Consider the following 17,845-nt stretch of genomic DNA (forward strand, 5'->3'; position numbering starts at 1 on the left):
CATACTTGGCAAAGGAGCAAATAAATAATACTCTCGCTGGAATTTTATTAATATTTTCTCATCACATCAAAGTCTCCTCCTTAGTTAATGTGTGAATCAACAGCACAGATAAACACCACTTAATATTGAGAGTCATTGCGGATCTTGACTTTCTGGTTCATTTCTGTCGCTTCACAGGAAAAGCTGATGGCAGAACAGCAGAAGCAGGAACAAATGAAAGTGATTCCTCATATTTGGAATCTTAACGAAGATCCTTCGCTGACCGGAATGATTGTACATTTCACACCTGAAGGTCAGTGACCTCACTCAGAAATTCAGCGTCTGTTTGTGAAAGGGAAATTGATGTAGCAGTGCCTTTGATATGCTTTTGTCATTTTTCATTCCATAATGCAAATGCCTTTTCTTATGCTTTGCCTGAAGTATGTTGATATACAAAGAATATCTGCTGCAAACACAACGTATGTTGATGTTGGTGACAAAAACTTTGCGCTCCGTAATGTACTAGGCAAGGCGGAGTGCAGTATGGAATGCAGATTTGCTTGAGTCCATTATGGGCCAGGAGAAGGTACATTATTGCTATTATTTTATAGTTTTGGCAATGTCAATGAATTTGTAGACGTGGAAAACATCTGGGGCCACAATGCTGGATAATCGGATACATTATCAGTAATAATTTGAGGGTTGACATCATAAAATTGACTGGCATTGACAAAGCCATAATGTATTATACACTAATGTATGTAGTGTCACTATTGCACAGTAATTAATCATGTCAACATAATTGACCAGACAGTAGATCGTCATTCATGTCCTATGTTTATTTCAATGCAGGTGTTTCAAGAGTCGGAAACAAAAAGGCAAGCCCACCGCCAGAAATACTTCTCAATGGTCTCAGGTGGGTTCTCAAAAACAACTTTAATCAGACCCATTACAAAAGCAGAAAACTCACCGCATAGAGGTTGAATGTATAGTATTGGGCTTAAACTACCTGGTTTTTAGTAATATTTGGTTTCGTATATAAATACCAAAAAGAGCTTATATGATGAGTCGGTGGCGTCTGTATGTCTGTATATTTGTGGGTATGTATGTGCGGATGTATGTCCGTCACACACAAAGGCTTCCATACCGCCAAAGCTACCGTCTCAGTATTTGGTGTACAGGTAGATGTAGGGGGTTGAGATGTGAATTTGTTCAAATGAGCACATCAGTGTCAAAAATGTGCAAATGAGGTAAGGAAAAGGGAAATCCTGCAAATGTGCAGGAGTGATGGCATGCCAGTGACTGAAACAGGCTTGAGTCATTTCCTGTCATTGTTTATGAACTGTTACATATTAACAGACCAGCTCAAACCATAGACAGTAGAGGGGGGAAGACTGTCTATGGTCCAACTAAGAGGGACTAACTGTTTCTGCTATGCATGTTGCTAAAGTTGACCTCCAGTACCTAAAGTTTCAGACCTTATTTACTTTTGTCATTCTTTTTTTTCTGGTTTAAATATTTCTTGTTGTTTTTCTAGTTGTACTGTGCAGAAATCATTGTCATAACATCAATTGTTGATCTTTGGTACCCATACTGGTATATACCAATTCTGATCAAATTTGAGCGACACCGTATAATTGCGGTATTTTTAGTAATATTTGATAAATAAGTGAAAGTTTGAATGAACATTATGTAATCCAAATGTTCGGTGTTATTATGAGCCTTTTCACCACCTGTAAGATTTTCCTCACATTATGATACCTACAGCTGTTACATGTAGAGGGGATGTTCATGGCATTCAGCCATTACCAGTGTTACATCACAGTGGTAGCAAATGCATTTGGTATTTCACTCTCCCTGGATAATAGTGTTGCAATTCCAGCAGTTGTAGTTTACTGGCCTTGCTCATGTCCTGTACTATAAATGTACATAAGTACTGACTGATCTGTGGGACCAACTCAGTAACAGATTCATTGGCTTGACCAAAAAGGGTTGTGGTCTCCAAAATTAGACCACTGGAGTTGCTCACACCAGGGATCATGCTGAGCAGAGTAAAAACCTCAGATATGTTATCAGAAAGATCAATATTACAGGCCTAATGTTGTATTAGTCTATGTTGTTGGTAATGAAAACGTTTTACCATGATCGAGTGAGTATTCACAAGTAATTCATGTTATGATTGCTTTTTACCATCCACTGCAGCATCCTAAAGGAACACGCTGTCATCACCAACAAGAAAAACGTCGTCAGAATCAGACCCTGTGAGAATGCAAAAATCCTGATAAACGGTAAAGAAGTCACAGAAGAGGTAGAACTCCATCATAATGACAGGTGCGACCCCTTTTGACCCCTTTCAAGGTCAAGTCCATAGGCACAAAAATCAAGGTGCCCAGATAATCACTGTGATGTACCACTACTACACAAAATGCCACTGTCTTTTCAAGTCATCAAGTACAGTATGTGTATGTCATAGTGAGACAAAGCAGTGCAAATTGCCATCAAGGTGTCAAGTCTATTTAAAATACATCATGTGAGGATTAATTGGTACATGTATATATGATTCCCTGATTGTTGACCTTAGCATGATTGGTGAAGTGAGCAGGAAGTGTCAAGAATACGTGCTCCCATGGGATAGAGAGGCGACCATAAGATTATAAACGCAAGTCATCTTGAAAAGGATAATCAATTTTCATTGGGATTCTTGAGGCCTTGCCAGGGCATTTATTAATGACAAATGCCAAGATTTGTGTGATTTTTGTACGGCTGTTTGAAAATATGGATGAATTTGTGTCATTAGGAAATTGTGGTCAGATTGTGTCAAATCAAACTGATGCTGTTCTGCAAGCTTGGATGTAGTAAAAGTGAAATTTTCATATTGTCTGTAGAACTTGCAATCGTAAAATGATCTTTGTTTGTCTCCCTCTAGAGTTATGTTAGGATCAAACCACTTGTTTGTGTTCCATCACCCGCAAGACTTGGCTAAGAACATCAAAGCCGGCAAGCAAGAAGAGAAAGTGACCTATGACCAGGCCCAGGCTGAGATTGCTGAAAATTCAGGATTCCACATGGAGAAAGGCCCTGGCAAATCTAAAGGTGAAAATTCTCAGTTTTAAAATGTGAGGTCATTGACTGTTGATGTTCTTCTTGTGACAGTTTGGTTGTTAAGTTTAAGGAAGAGCCTCAGGTTATGGTACATGGCATATTTTTCAATCCACATTTTCACATAAAAGATTATTCCTTACTCACCACCATGTGGTACATTTTCTATTAGCATTTATTGATGATGAGTGCAAAAAGTTTGTTTATTATTTTAGAAATAATGCTTTAATTTCAAAATGTCCAAAATCCGAGGTCAATACTGTTCCGTCAGGTTAGAGATCCAGTCACCAAAACAGAGTTATAAGTTATTCCTATATTCGGCAAAGTTTAATTTACAGCTTTTGCTGGCACTGACAATGTTTTAGAACAAAAACATGAAACATATATTGGACTGAACAGCATATGACAGTGTAGCTATCAAGAAGTTTTCATTAATTAATGAAACGATTAATAATTAATCAATTGGTTCGATAATGTGTTTGTAATAATCTACCATTCTGAAGCCTGAAAATATTTTTGCCTGATATTCTATCTCAAAATTTGCATTCATTATTTGTGTGCTTGTCCTTTCTTTTCTCCACATCAGACGATATCATTTTCCAGGAAGACCTGATTGAAATCATGCCGCTAGTCAGTGAAGCCAATGCCATCAGTGAGGAGTTGGACAAGAAAGTCAAGTTTGAAATAGCTTTAGTGTCTCCGCAGGTGAAGGGACTTAAACATGGCAGAACAGAGGTGAGAAATGAGAAAATCTCTGCCGTTGTGGTAATCAATTCAATTTCATGAAAATTCCATTATGCGTGTTGTAATTAGCCACAGTCACCTAGCAGGGGCCTGCAGATAGAGGGATTTGAAGTGCTAAAACAAACAAATTTATAGCAGAGATCAGTAATTTGCAATTCTACTATCATGATGAATTATGTTATTAAAGATATGTAGGACCATTGGGCAATACTTATCTTGGGACCACCAAGTACTTCATTGATTTGGCCAACTGTGTCATGAATACAAGTTGCATGAGGCATGTGTGTCATTGTATCTGTGTGTCTGTTCGTCAGTCCATCTGTCTATAGACCAAATTTATGGAGCTCATAACTCAAACATTACGGGACCAAATAAGATTATTTTGAGTACCGTATATAGAATGTTTGGTTGAATATCTAGGAACTGAGTGGAATCTGGTGTAGTTTGCATAATTAAGGAAAAAAACATAATTAATTATGATTTTCGTAAATGTCTTATATACTCTGTTTGAAATTTGCAGATTCTGTCAAATCATCATTCCATTTTAATATACAATTCTTTCATCACTTCAGGTCAATGTACTGATGAGGAACCTGGAGAATGGTACGGAATTCATGTGGAATCGGGATAAGTTCCTGAACAGGAAGTACATCATGCAAGAAATGTACCAGAATTTCATCGAAGGCGACAAAGATTGGGATGTTGAGAAGGTCAGATTCCTACCACGGTTTATTAATGTTGAAACTTGGGGAGTAGTTATTTGTCAATACACTGCAATTCATGTGGGGGCTTTCACAGTTTGACATGTTGTACACCGCATCCAGCGTGTGAAATTCACGCTAACCCGATGGCCCGAGACCAGCAGTTTTCATGCCGGACCAGTAACTCTTGAAAGATGTCCTGCTGTTCCTAAAGACGCGGGCCAGTAACTTTCCCTATATGTACAGAAGTTTACCAGAATGTTTTGCTAAGCTAAATACCTGACAAAATTATTCAAAGATACGAAATTTATTCTTTCAAGAGATTTGCAAAACGTGAAATTCGCAAATAAAAAGTGAACAGACTGATCGGTACTGCATCAAAGCGAAAGACCTTACTCACGTTTTCTCGCGAGAGTAGTGGTGCTATTCAATATGCTCCCCTTTTGTTAAAGTATAGAGGTTCGAAATCTCGTTGTGGTCTTACTGTTTAGCGTATCGACCGTGTCGCATGTGTCGAGATAAACTGGGTTTTTCGACACCTCAACATTGCACTTTTATATGATATCAAATATTTTCAGCTACTGGACAACAGTATCGAAATTAGAATTGTTTGGTCAGATATGTGAGGTGGTGAAATCTCCGATATAGGGTATATATCCACCGTTTTAGACAAGTCTAGTATCGTATAATTTAAGTTGGTGTCGGACTATGGAAGTCGGGCTTGGCTAGACCACGGGGCCAGATCTGTAAGGTAGTGACCTCCCCGATATACATCTGATATTTACCCGCGATTTGACAAGTATAGTATGGTCTAGTATCGAAGTTAGAGCCGGATTGAGGAAGTCGGGCTTGGAAGATCTGTGAGGTGGCAAAATCTCCGACATATATATCGAACATTTGTCAGACCAGATGTGCCCGAGACACAAGGCCAGTCATTCTAGTGACGATATTAGAGTCCCAATCGCCGATTAATATCGAGTAAACATCAGATTCTGTGATTTCACAGATTCGGTGTGTCGAGACGCAAGGCAAGTCATTCTAGAATTGTCTAGTATCGATTATTATAGAGAGTCCAAAATTGCCGATATGTATCAGCCTGAGGTAAAATAATAGCCAATTTCGCAATCCCGGCATGCCGCGACAGAAGGCAAGTCATTCTTGTAAGTCTAGTATCGATATAAGACCCGATATATAGATTGTTATGTATGGCAGAAATATGTTGGACGTCAAACTTCGATACTAGAAATAAATGTCCGATATTTAAACATTGTGCAAAGTCGCGTCTTCAATGTGATTTGACCTTGATGGCCATTTGCCTTGATTACGCTAACATTTTAAATTTGTGATTCGTCTTTTAACATTGGTTTCAACACTTCAGTATTATTTCTTTTCATCAGTTGCCCTATTGTTTTGTATTCCATTTCCTTGAATTTGACGATGACTCCCTCAAAGAGGAGAAGCGCTAGCCAGAATCGATTTTGAAAGAATCAACTGTTGTATTGACTCCATTTGTGTGTGGTCCGGTGTCTGTGGTGCCAAACTTACCTATCCCTGATCGGAGTTGCGTAACTTTTCCGTGTTGGGACATATTTCAACTTGAAGCCTACGCTTGCGCTCTTTTTTCTCATTGTTAGAAATATTTGTTGTAAAAGGCTGCTTTAGGAAATAAAAACGTTTTATGTATTTGTGCTTAACCTTTCACTGATTTCATGTGTTTTAGCACTGAGATCAGTTGCCCAAATTTTGGTTTTCATAGTCATCTTCATTTGCTTTCCTTTAAAAGAATTAAAAGGTACAAATAACAGTTTGATGTTAGAATGTTGAGTGGTGTATTTTTATTTTTTCAATCGCATGTTCTTGGCCCCTATAGTGAGCGCGGGTAAATATCTGCTCTAATTTGGCTTTGACATGAGGATCGGACCAGTTGATTTCCTTCAGGGCCAGTGATTTTTTAAAGTTGCTGGCCTGCTTGGCCAGTAGAGATTTGAGTGAGTTTCACACACTGACCGCATGTGACAGAACAGTTTTGGAAACCCAAACTGATTGAACAACTTGAAAGGAAGTGAAAAGTGCAGGTTGTAGGTCTTAGAAAGTACAACAATTAGAGAAATTGGTGGTAAAGTTAGAAAGTTGAGTACATCTCTTACAGATTAACTCTTTGAATGCTGTAATTTTTTCCCACCAAAATTTTAGTACAACATTTTACCAGTGTTTTGCAGATTTTTCTGAAAATTTTTGGATTATTTTGGACCAAATATACATCATATTTTACTTGCTACAGTTTTTTATTAAAATTTTGGCAAAAATCTGAAAAAAATTTGCTGGAGTAGATTTTCATAAAGGTGACAAAAATTGACTTTGGCGCTTAAAGAGATAATTTAGCCATTGGCAAGTCAAAAAGAAAGCTTTCTATAGTCCAGTAGAACTTTTCATTTTCCCCTGTTGTCATGCCATTTTTACCGGCCGAATATTTCACTGTCCAATCAAGGTAGTTGGAACAGAAAAGCCACAGACTTGACTTTCAGTATAAGTTCAAATGTCAGATTGTAGAGTTACTCACTAATGACAGTTATTATGTCCAAGAGACCGTGTAATGTTTTAGTCAATTTCAACAACACTCGTATGTATGAAGTGGTACAGACACCTGTTTGAAACTAACATCAAAGGAATATACCATGATCCTTTAACTTTCTTTGCTTTAATAGGAGAAAGATCCATTCTGGGAGCACCCAGACACGGAAGCTTTGATTGGCTACGTGCATGTGTACCTGCAGAGTTTAGCTTACATGATAGAGTTGGAGGAGACACTAGCCATCACCGACTACAAAGGACTAGAGAAAGGTCATCTCAGGGTCGAGGCACTGCCGTGCAAGAAGAATGGCAAGGAGTTCAGTGAAGATGAGGATGCTTTCGTTGAAGAACCTACAGAGATGGTGAGGCTATTATCCATCAGGAATTCTGTCGGCAGCAGCAAAATAATGTCATGCATGTGTTGCTATATGAAGTACAAAATCCTGCAGTTTTGTTTATCACTATTGTTGCTAATTGCACAAATCACTGTGATTATTGACCCAGCATTCTTTAAAATGGTAAACTTTTCAGAGATTTACTGCCACATATATTTTAGATCTTTTCTTCTCGGCTTTGGGTAATTTCACTCATATTTTGTGTCACTTCCACAAATTATCTCTTGATTCTCAGATTAAACTTGAATGTTTCTGTTTTCAGGACAGTTTATGTCAAAATCTTGGGCTGAAGGAAAAGCTTTGAAATACCATGACTTATTTCATCCTTTTTTGCTTAAAGAAAAAGTTATTCCATCATAATAACATGTAAAGTCAAATCTTCATAAATTGTGAATATTTTACTGGTAAGTACATGTTCTTTTACACGCTGTCTATCTACCGCCCTCATCATGCAATTTCATGGACTCTTTTGTCTTTCTCGTGGCTAGCTTGGTAAACCAATGTTCTTCAAAGTGAAAATACCAAGTGCCAGAGGCTTGCCACCACAGTTTAAGAAGGTAAGATGAGATTGTTTCCCCATTTCAAAAAAAATTAGGTTATTTTTGAAATGTGTTAACATCGTTCTGCAATGGTTTTGCTGCCTTACATTTAAAGTTTACTGCAAAAGTTGTACGATACTGGCATGGCAACGAAGTGTGTCGTTGTAATTTGGAAAGATTGCTGGTGCACAGACGTACATAAATTTTTGCACACATTCTTGAAACACAAAAAAACTGAAATTTAATTTTGACATGTTGAAAATTTAGAAGGCTGCAGACAAATACAAAGCTGAAATAGATATCAATGTGACCTGAATTTCAGTTTCATAATTGCTTTAGGGAAATAATATTATTCTGCATATTGATTTTTAACACTTTATCAAAAGTATTAAATAACTAATTTTTCATCTATCTTCTATTTACAAGATTGTTTAATTTCCTTTTCATGTCTGTCTTTTAAGAGTTTCTGCCGATACAAGTTCTATCTTGACAAAAAAATGCAACAGACTAAAGAGATTGTAGGAACGACCAACCCAGACTTCTACCATGAACAGCTTTTCAACAGTAATCCCGTCACGCGACAGGTAAGACCACACCACCCCCCAAAGCCTCATGTTCAAATGAAAACAGCCATCATGAAAAGGGCCATTCTATTTGTTGGCAAATATGGGTGTGGGCTTGGATGGTATAAACGATGCCAGTAAATTTCTTGTCAGTGCAATCATCAAAGTAACCATGGAAATTTGCAGTTTTGCAACGATGATTCTTAACCTTTGAGTGTCATAATTTTTTCCCACCAAACTTTTAGCACAATATTTTACCAGTTTTTGTGAATTTTTCTGTACTTTTCTTGATAATTTTGGACCAAATAGACATGATATTTTATTTGCTACAGTTTGTTATCAAAATTTTGGCAAAAATCTGGAAAAAATTTACTAGAGTATATTTCATAAAGGTGATAAAAATTGACTTTGGCGTTCAAAGAGTTAATGGTATGTTCAGACCCAACTTTCAAAGACTCAGTGTAGTTGGTAAGATTTCCATTAGCAGGCCCTACCTCAAATCATATTATTGGTGTAAAATATTTGACAATCTGAATAAAAAGGTTATTAATTTTGACCACAAACATGCAGTTATACTACACATACACACGTCATACTGAGTGAACGTTCCACACCCTTCCCTCCCCTTCCAAAAAGGGGGAAATATTGAGCAATGGAGGGTCTGATTATTTAAAGGGAGGGGCCCTCAGAAACTGCACTCAAAGCTTGTATCTCACCCATACAAGCAACGTGTCATATACTGTATCCAAGGTAGGGTGGCAATTGATGAAAGTTAAAAGCATATTTTTCATATTGCACATCTTGAATTTACATGTTGAAGCTATGTTGACGTGATGCATATCGTTCATACATTTGTTTGTAAACAAGAAAGTCACACTGGGGCATTTCCAATGACCCCCCTCCCTTTGAAGTAACCCATGTACGTTTTGGCCTCTTTGATACAGTATTTCAGTAACATTCTCTTTTTTTCGTTAGTTTCTTGAATATATAGAAAATCAACCCTTAGTTATTGAAGTGTGGGGTAGACAGCAGGGGAAAGCCATGAAGGCAGCCAACTTGACAACGAAAGCGCTCGTGGCAGAAGATACAATGAGACGTTCAAGAATATCACTGCGAGGTGACACCTCTTCCACAAGCATTGTGAGTTCAACAGCTTCTCTGTACAATGTAGACTCTCTTTACAGCCCCCTCATTGGCTTCTAAATGTGACTGTAGAGTGCCCTCTAGTGTGCAACATTCTGAAATCTTTTGAGTCGAACCAGGAATTCCTTGAAGCTTCTGTTCATCACCCCTATAGTACATTTAATATGGAGAATTTTCTCAATTCAAAGAGAAATTTCTTTATTCAGTTGTGTGTCAATTTAATTCTGTGTTAATTGCCTCCATCAACTGCCAACACCGACACTTTGCGTGTTCAAATACAAGGGACTTACTTATCAGTTGATGAGCGCCCTCATGCCATTGAATTCACATTCTCATACCTGAATTCGGTGTTTTCTCTGCAAGTTGTGCCTTGTTGATCAAATTTAGGGTCAGACTTGAAATATTAGAGGGCAGCATATTTTAACATTTCATTGGAGTGGTGATTGTCACTTCAATATGCCTGAACAAGGCAAAAGTTGGAATTTTTCCCAAAGCCATAATTTGTGCAATAGTTTACCGCAATTAAAGATGAGCATGAAATTGCACTGGTGTCCATGAAGACCAAACCACAAGTATGCTATTGGCTGTTCTTTTTGAACGGGTATACCTCACATCACATGTGTCATCAAAGCAGAATGAAAAGCGATATTTTGTCTTTTCTGAGGGAGTGATTACGCTAGAAACAACAGCAAATTCACGCTATCACATATACGGTACACGGACAAATGCTATTGCCTCCTGTATTTAGTCTGTATTTAGGGTCTATGGTTTGGTGCACGGTTTCAGTGCTTTGGGCATCTTTTAGGGGGCAGATGATGGCTTGAAACACTCGATATGGGCAATCTTGCGGTCATGAGAAAAAGCTGAAGTCACAAGGAAAATCAGTCCTGTACCAATTCCATTCTACTCTCACAAAACCAACTGCCTGAACCTGCCTCACAGAATCAACTGTGCACAACTCTTGAATTATGATTTGCATACATAATTAATTCTCATTAACATACTTTGCATAAATGAAGACTATCATAATTGGCTTTCAACCATCAGACTCAAGAAACTAGACTTCTTCATCTCAGCATTTATGTCAGCCCTGACTTTCGGATGACTTGAAAGTGATAGACATTACCGATGCCATTGCGTGAAGTTGTCACTGAAATGAGACAACATGTGTAAAGTTTATTCAGTGGAAATTGACACCTTGTTCTTTATCTCAGGTTTTGAAATCGAGTTTTCAAGTTTATCAGGGGCGGTTCTCAGTGTACACATAAATCACTTCTCTGTCAAATTTGAAGCGGTAAGATATGCTTTGCAGGGAACCGAACTGTGTACATTGAAGGTGTTGGCCAGTTCATGTGAAACGTGCAATTATTACAGTTCTTTATTTCAGACTGAAATGCTACACTCGGTCAGAATGCTGCCAACATTGAAAAACCCATTCAGACTCTTAAATTACTTTATTGTCAACTTAAAAAAGTTTGATGACCTGTTTATTTTTTTGCATCTGCTTATTTTGAAAGGTGATATTTGATTTATCTTGTATCATTACAAAGATAAAATCAGAGTTGACAACAGATATAGGTTTATTTTGATACAGATACAGATGTAACTGATAAGTGAACTAGTAGAGAAACGATGGCATGCACTGGATGTCATGTGTATTTTAGTCTTTGGTTTCCAGCCACTGTGATAACAAACAAAGCCAGGTGCATTAACTGACTACAAACAAATAAATCATTGCAGCACATGTTTATGTCAAGCATGTGTCACTAGATTTCTACAACTCCCCCCAAAGTGATGACAGTGTCTGAGTATTTTAAGTTACCAGTTACACATAAGGAAAGTGATAATTTAAGGCTCTATATAGTGCCTTGTGCATTTCTTGTGCTTGTGATCAAAATGGTGAAACCCATTTCTGGATAATGTCGCTCACCTGTCCTGGTCCTTCATTTTTGAGTCCAGAAGTCGAAACAGTGGCTGGAAGGAGGTCAGACATAGTCAAACAACCTCAAAAATCCACACACATCCAGATAACTGTCCAGAACGCATCATTTGTAAACGTTGTTTGTGCAGATCTGATGGTGTTGTTATGACTACACCCGACCTCCTTCCAGATAATGTTTCAACCTTTTCAGAGTCGATTTCTTTGTCATCGATTGATATTTACTTCCCAGACAATAATTACACCGAACATTGTTGGCAACTACTCAATATAGACAGTATGTCTACATGAAGTTCCTGTATTGCCAGTGGTTCAACGCAAACCACTGTAAAAAAAACACTTATCAATACAACAACTGTCTCTATTAAAATTTCACGTCTTTGAAACCTGTACAATGAATATGCATGTGTAATTTGTTGATGAGTAACTCTTGACTCTACTCTGCGTTCTACAGGAACCGGATGAGAAATACAAGCTTTTGGTGGAACTGAATACTCACAAGAAGAGGGCGGACAAGATGGAGGCTAAACTTGTAAGTGACGACAGTTTGTATTGCATTTTTATTGCAACAGAAAACATGGAAGTAATATTTTTGATATTTTGCTGACTGTGTGCCCTCATTGACTTCTGTAAAACCATCAGCGCGGCACAGTACAACACAGAACAGCACAGTACAAAATAGAATAGCCCAGTACTGAATGCTAAAAGATATACAGAATTTTACAGGACTGATGAAAATGCATGACTTTGAACTCTGAAATTCTGAATCACTTGTACTTGCTGCCGATGTAGATCTCTGTATAGTGTTGCATGTGTAGAACTATAGGCATATTTCAGACTGCACTGCAATTGAACTTAGCACTATGATGTACTGTACTGTACAACAGGACCCTGATAAATGAAAAAGTGCAGCACAGTATAACTCTAAAGTACGCTTTGGAATGTGGAAAAGATGTGTCTTTTAGCATTTTTGTCTGGACAGGAATCCTCACTCTGTAAAATTGCAATATCCAATAATATTTCATATTTTTATATCGAAATAGCGTAAAATCTACGATATGGTAGTGGAAGCTAAAGCCAAAGGCAATCCAAACCTATCGGCAGACAAAGTAGAAGAAGTTTTGAAGAGTGGCTACAAGGAACAGTTCAAAGCTGCTGCCATTGCGGCGAGTTCCGTGAACGGAAGCAAAGCTTGCATCTTACAGTAGCCACCAAGGGGAATTTATTTTCAGGGATGATTTCTGAAGTGAGCCCAATACCGATACATATAATGTGTAAAAAGTTTGGTGAGTTGAAGAAAGCACTTGTAAGTCGACAGCATATCAAACTGACTTTGAGGAAAGTAGTTTTTCCTCTGATCACAGACTTTTGTGCACTCTTTGAATCAATTTAGGAATTTTTCAAAGTTTCTGTACATCAGCACCATACCAGAATATGTATTATGTAAAAATTTTCTCGGTGTCAAAGAGGATTTTCCTGTGTGATTGGTGCTTCAATTCCTAGAGGACATACACCAGTGACGATCGCAGCTAATGGGGAATTTAAATTATTACCACTGGTCCCAAAGTCCTGATATTTTGAGATGTAGAAATCTAGCAAGGTTTTATGAACATTGATATATCAATATTGATAGGAGCCGTCCACACATCACCCATCCACTGCATTGTGAACGGCATCATTCTGGTCTACCCTCTGAACTTATACCAATCAGACATTTTCCACCCACCTATTTAGGCTAGGATGAGGGGTAAGTGTTCTGCAGGTTAATGTCCAGGGGTTTGACTGTCCTAAAGTCGTGTAAAGACACATGTTTAGACTCCTTCCCCCAACTCAGCCCTTCGGAGACCAATATTGTTCACTCTCTGTCCAATTTCATGTGGAGATGGTGGTTTTGTTTCAGATGATGCCATGAGAAAATCGCTTACAGGGACGTTTTCCAAAAATGTCATTTTTCCTTGCCTTTTTGAAATATCACTTTTATAGCTTGTAATAGCAAGTGTTCGATCCAGCCTGTGACATTATGACATTCTTTCAATTTGTCAAACCATTCCCCATTTGTCAAACACTGAAACATGTTAAGGTAGTATGCGCTTCAATTTTGAGAGACTTAAACTTTGGCTGAAACTTGCAGTATGGGAACTTTAAATCATTCCCATTTGAAATCAAGAATAAGACTCAGGGGTCACTGTGCAAAACTGAATACTAGATAACCAAATTACCCAATGTTTACTCACACTTGCAATTCAAAATGGCTGCCACCCCCGTGTTAACTGTATGGGGGAAAAATTTAAGTGTCTATTTTCACAGTGAAAGCAAGTAAAAACTTTATGTACTTACTTCATGCCCTTTAAAATTAGTCTCCACAAAGGGTAAGACCGAAAAAGTATTTTGAAAGTTGTGAGTCCGGTCCCGCTTGGCCGTCCCCAAGGCGCATTCTACCTTAATCACATACACTTTGCTGGTATCAGTTGACAACCAAACAACTATGTAATAAGTACATTTGAAATGCAAGAGCCTGATCTGTTCCATGATTTTGCTACGCTTTATGACATTTCAGTAAAACAGATCGTTCTGCCCCTGATTTAAAATGTAGCTGGTTGAAAGTTTTGGTAACATTCTAGTATGGGGATGAAGACGATCAGCTCTGATTGTCGTCATGAAACCTTTCAAAAGTACTACTGTAGTCTTAGTGCTTAGTGGTAGCAGGTTAGTTTATGAGGTGCATTTCACAGAAAAAAAAATCAAACAGGCCTCAGTGACATGAAGAATTTCTGTAAAAGAAGTAGATATCATGAGCCCCCATATTTGATTTAATGTAATTGTGGCAAGGGGGCACAGTGCCCCTCCTTTCCTGCACTACCCCTGATCATAAGCTGCAATAGCATTTTGTTCCACAGAGGGGAAGTGGTTTCTGTTTTCTAATGATATTACATCTCTTTCCACTCCACACCATATAAACACTGATGAGGTATTCTATACAACTCAATAACTACAGCTGAATTTTAAATTATACCGTTTGTACATAATATTGAAATTACATGTAACAGTCATATTTATGTGTTACTTATCTGAGAGTGTTTTGGTAAAGATGTCCTTCATCATGTTACCATGTAAGTTTGTTTATTTTCAGAGCTGTAAAAAGTATTTCTGCTTGTGTTTTCATAATTTGCTCTCTGTGTGTCACATTATTACTAATATACATCCCTACTATGTAAGGAACAAACATATTTGATTTTTTGTGCAGGATCTGAGATGTGTTTTTTTAGCTTCTGTACCTTTATGTAGACTAACAACGCTCTTGTCTAGAATGTGGGCATGTCTGAAGATTAGCGGATACAAACTTTAGAATACAAATCAACAGTCTGTTGGGGAGCCTCTGGTTTTATACTGTCCCTAACCATAACCTTAAAGACTCTCTTGGTTACTGGTTATTAAGGCAGTATTGGCTTTGACATTGAAAGACTTAATTTAAACTTTTGCTCAAACATTCCTCACAAATCTTCAAACTATTCCCTTTCAAAATGGAGAATACAAGCAGGGGTCACATGCAAAATTAAATACTAGAGAACAACATTACCAATGTTTTTCATCTCTAGAAATTCAAAATGGCTGCTGTCCCTATGATGCCGTCCATGATGGAGAAACAAAATTTTCGGTTTTCACAAAAGTAAGCTGTTGAAAACTTTCTTTACTTGAAGCCCCAATAGCTGTGAATTGTATGCATTAGTTTCATGATTTTATTTTCAAACCAAAGTTAGTTAGTGTAAATGTGCTAACTGAAGATGTGTATAGAAGTATCACTGCTCACAGATTTTGACCATGCCTATGCATTTTAACAGGCTGAATAATAAACAGGTGCGGCACTCATAAAATTGCACCCCCACGGAAAAGTACAAAAATGCAGTATTTCCTGCACTTACACGTCATGATCATACCAGATATAAGCATTATGCCATTTACTCGAATGTGACTTCTTGTCCGTACTAGAATTCAAATGTAAACTATATTCATGCATTTTACACATGTCATATAGACGCTAAGTTGACAAGCTAAATAGTGGGTGTTTCAACATTCTTTTTGGAGTAGAATAAGAAGTTGCAATTGATTTATAAAATAAAAATAATGAAAAAACCATTGAAAGTTAGCAGCACTGGGGCTTTAATTTGAAATGCTCTGTGTCCGCCTGGGCAAGCACAATAATATTGTAATCCTTTTACCCTGTTTCTTTTATACAGTGGTCCAACCCTATTGTGGAGAACAATGATACTGACCCATAATTTAGTGGTTAGTGGGGTTAAACGTCACCATGAATCAAACATTGAAAGTTCAGAAGCTGTTTTACTTCACAAAGCAACGTATCAGATTCTTTTTTTCTCCATTTTCAAGAAAAAAATGAAGATTTTCAGGGATTGTAGGTGACACAAATACAATGGCCCCTTTGCACTGTGTCCGTGTTTGATTTGTCTTTTAGTGCTCATGAGTAATTTTACTCCGCGGTTTGGCCAAAGCCATTTTACTGTCTGGATGTACAGGTTACCTCAGAAGTTGACCAGGTCGCACGTGTACTATAGTGTGACCACAACAGATATTTCCGCAGACTGAATGATTCTCGATACGGGATTTGTTTTGATGATCAGCACGCTCTGATATATAGAATATTAGAATATTAGAACTCTGTTGAAAGCAGGGTGGCCTCCTCGATCGCATGCGATACGACTTCTTTCAGTTCTGAGGATATCACAGCAGCTGATGTTCCCGTCCACTTCCTTCAACCACAGCAACAACATCTCATCTTTGAGGTACGATTGTGCCTAAAGTTGACTAGGGCGTATGATGATGTTTCATGTGAAGTTTTTTCATGTAAATTACACAGAAGTTTGTCACATGCTACCTGTTCATTTCACCCAATTTCTATCATCAGTTCAACTTCCGCCAACAACCATGAAATATCAAAATCAAAAGTTTCAGTTCAGTTACCCCATTTCAAGTGTTAAGTGTCCAGGTTTTCAAGAACACTCCATTTTTGGCAGTACATGCTCAGGCTGAATTTTACTGCTAGTTGCTCAACGTGTTGAAAAAATTGCTCTTTAGCTGTGACTTTTTTGTCAACAAATTATTTCACCTTTGAGGTTGACAATGGGAGCTTTAAAATTTGTTTTATTTTTGAGTTAGGTTGTGTATAAGTATAAATGGGCTTGTGATGATGACATCAACAGAAGCAAGTATTACTTCTTATTTTAGTCCATGATATTGAAGTGATCGTTGTGAAATTTCGGAACAAAAATGAACATCTTCGAGGGCCAGTCGCTGTACTCTTTGATGATCGTACCACAAGTTTTGTGCAAGTGTCAATTGCAAGGTCTCGTTCTACTCCCAAAAGCGTGTTGAAACACCAACTGTTTAGCTTGTCAACACTGTAAACCCACAACGTACACCTCTATTTTTAACATTTGAATTTTATTCCATACCAGCATTGACCTATCAACAGTAACAATGCAGTCTCCACATGTACAGGCTGAGTCGACAAGCTGAACACTGTGTGTCTTGACATGCTTTTGTGAGTAGAAAAAGAAACTGTAGTTGATATTAAAAACAAAAATAGCAAAAATATCATAAAAATATTACAGCTTCTTAGGGGTGGGCCTTTAATGTATTGAGTGGACTCAACTTTCCGTCCAATGGGAGTACATCTATCTAATTTATGAAATTATGATACTTTAATTGCAGAATTCTTTATTGTTTAAAATTATCACACTGAGTTATGTTTTTGTATTTTTACTTTTGCTTTCAGCAAGACACTCTGTCTTATACTCATAAGACTGTACATGTTCACATTTTAAATGGGTATTGTATTAGCCTGAATGAAGTCATTGCAATACAGAAATAAAGAAAATAACTATAACGTATCACATTGTTTTGTGTTTCCCCTCTGTTCAGTCATTTTTCAGCAGAATTTAATAACAAAATATTTTAAAGGGAGGCGGTCGTTGGAACTCTGCTCAAAGGTTGCCAGGGACCCCTTCGACCAATGTAAATACTGTATCTAGGGTACGTTGGCGATTGATGAAAGTTAAAAACATGTTTGTTAACAATGAATATGGTAAATTTTAATGTTGCAGCTATGTTGAAGTGATGCATATAGATATCATGCATGAAATACATCGTTTGTAAA

At 37.6% G+C, this 17,845-nt stretch overlaps 1 protein-coding gene across 3 annotated transcripts in view; it reads left to right on the forward strand.

Annotated features, from left to right (window-relative positions):
• The window catches only part of LOC139140176 (kinesin-like protein KIF28P), a 46,702-nt gene that overhangs the window by 23,873 nt on the left and 4,984 nt on the right, over positions 1–17,845 (forward strand). For 2 of the 3 annotated variants that reach the window (XM_070709242.1, XM_070709240.1), the window contains exons 13-24: positions 178–292; positions 832–895; positions 2,182–2,310; positions 2,906–3,072; positions 3,665–3,813; positions 4,395–4,532; positions 7,229–7,456; positions 7,978–8,046; positions 8,490–8,612; positions 9,567–9,731; positions 12,128–12,205; positions 12,717–12,839. In XM_070709242.1, the coding sequence (XP_070565343.1) occupies positions 178–292; positions 832–895; positions 2,182–2,310; positions 2,906–3,072; positions 3,665–3,813; positions 4,395–4,532; positions 7,229–7,456; positions 7,978–8,046; positions 8,490–8,612; positions 9,567–9,731; positions 12,128–12,205; positions 12,717–12,839 (1,548 nt within the window). Of the gene's footprint in view, positions 1–177; positions 293–831; positions 896–2,181; positions 2,311–2,905; positions 3,073–3,664; positions 3,814–4,394; positions 4,533–7,228; positions 7,457–7,977; positions 8,047–8,489; positions 8,613–9,566; positions 9,732–12,127; positions 12,206–12,716; positions 17,580–17,845 lie in introns of those variants that run through there. The other variant, XM_070709241.1, reaches the window with a different exon arrangement.

Source organism: Ptychodera flava, chromosome 9, assembly GCF_041260155.1.
Source record: "Ptychodera flava strain L36383 chromosome 9, AS_Pfla_20210202, whole genome shotgun sequence".
Lineage (NCBI taxonomy): Eukaryota > Metazoa > Hemichordata > Enteropneusta > Ptychoderidae > Ptychodera > Ptychodera flava.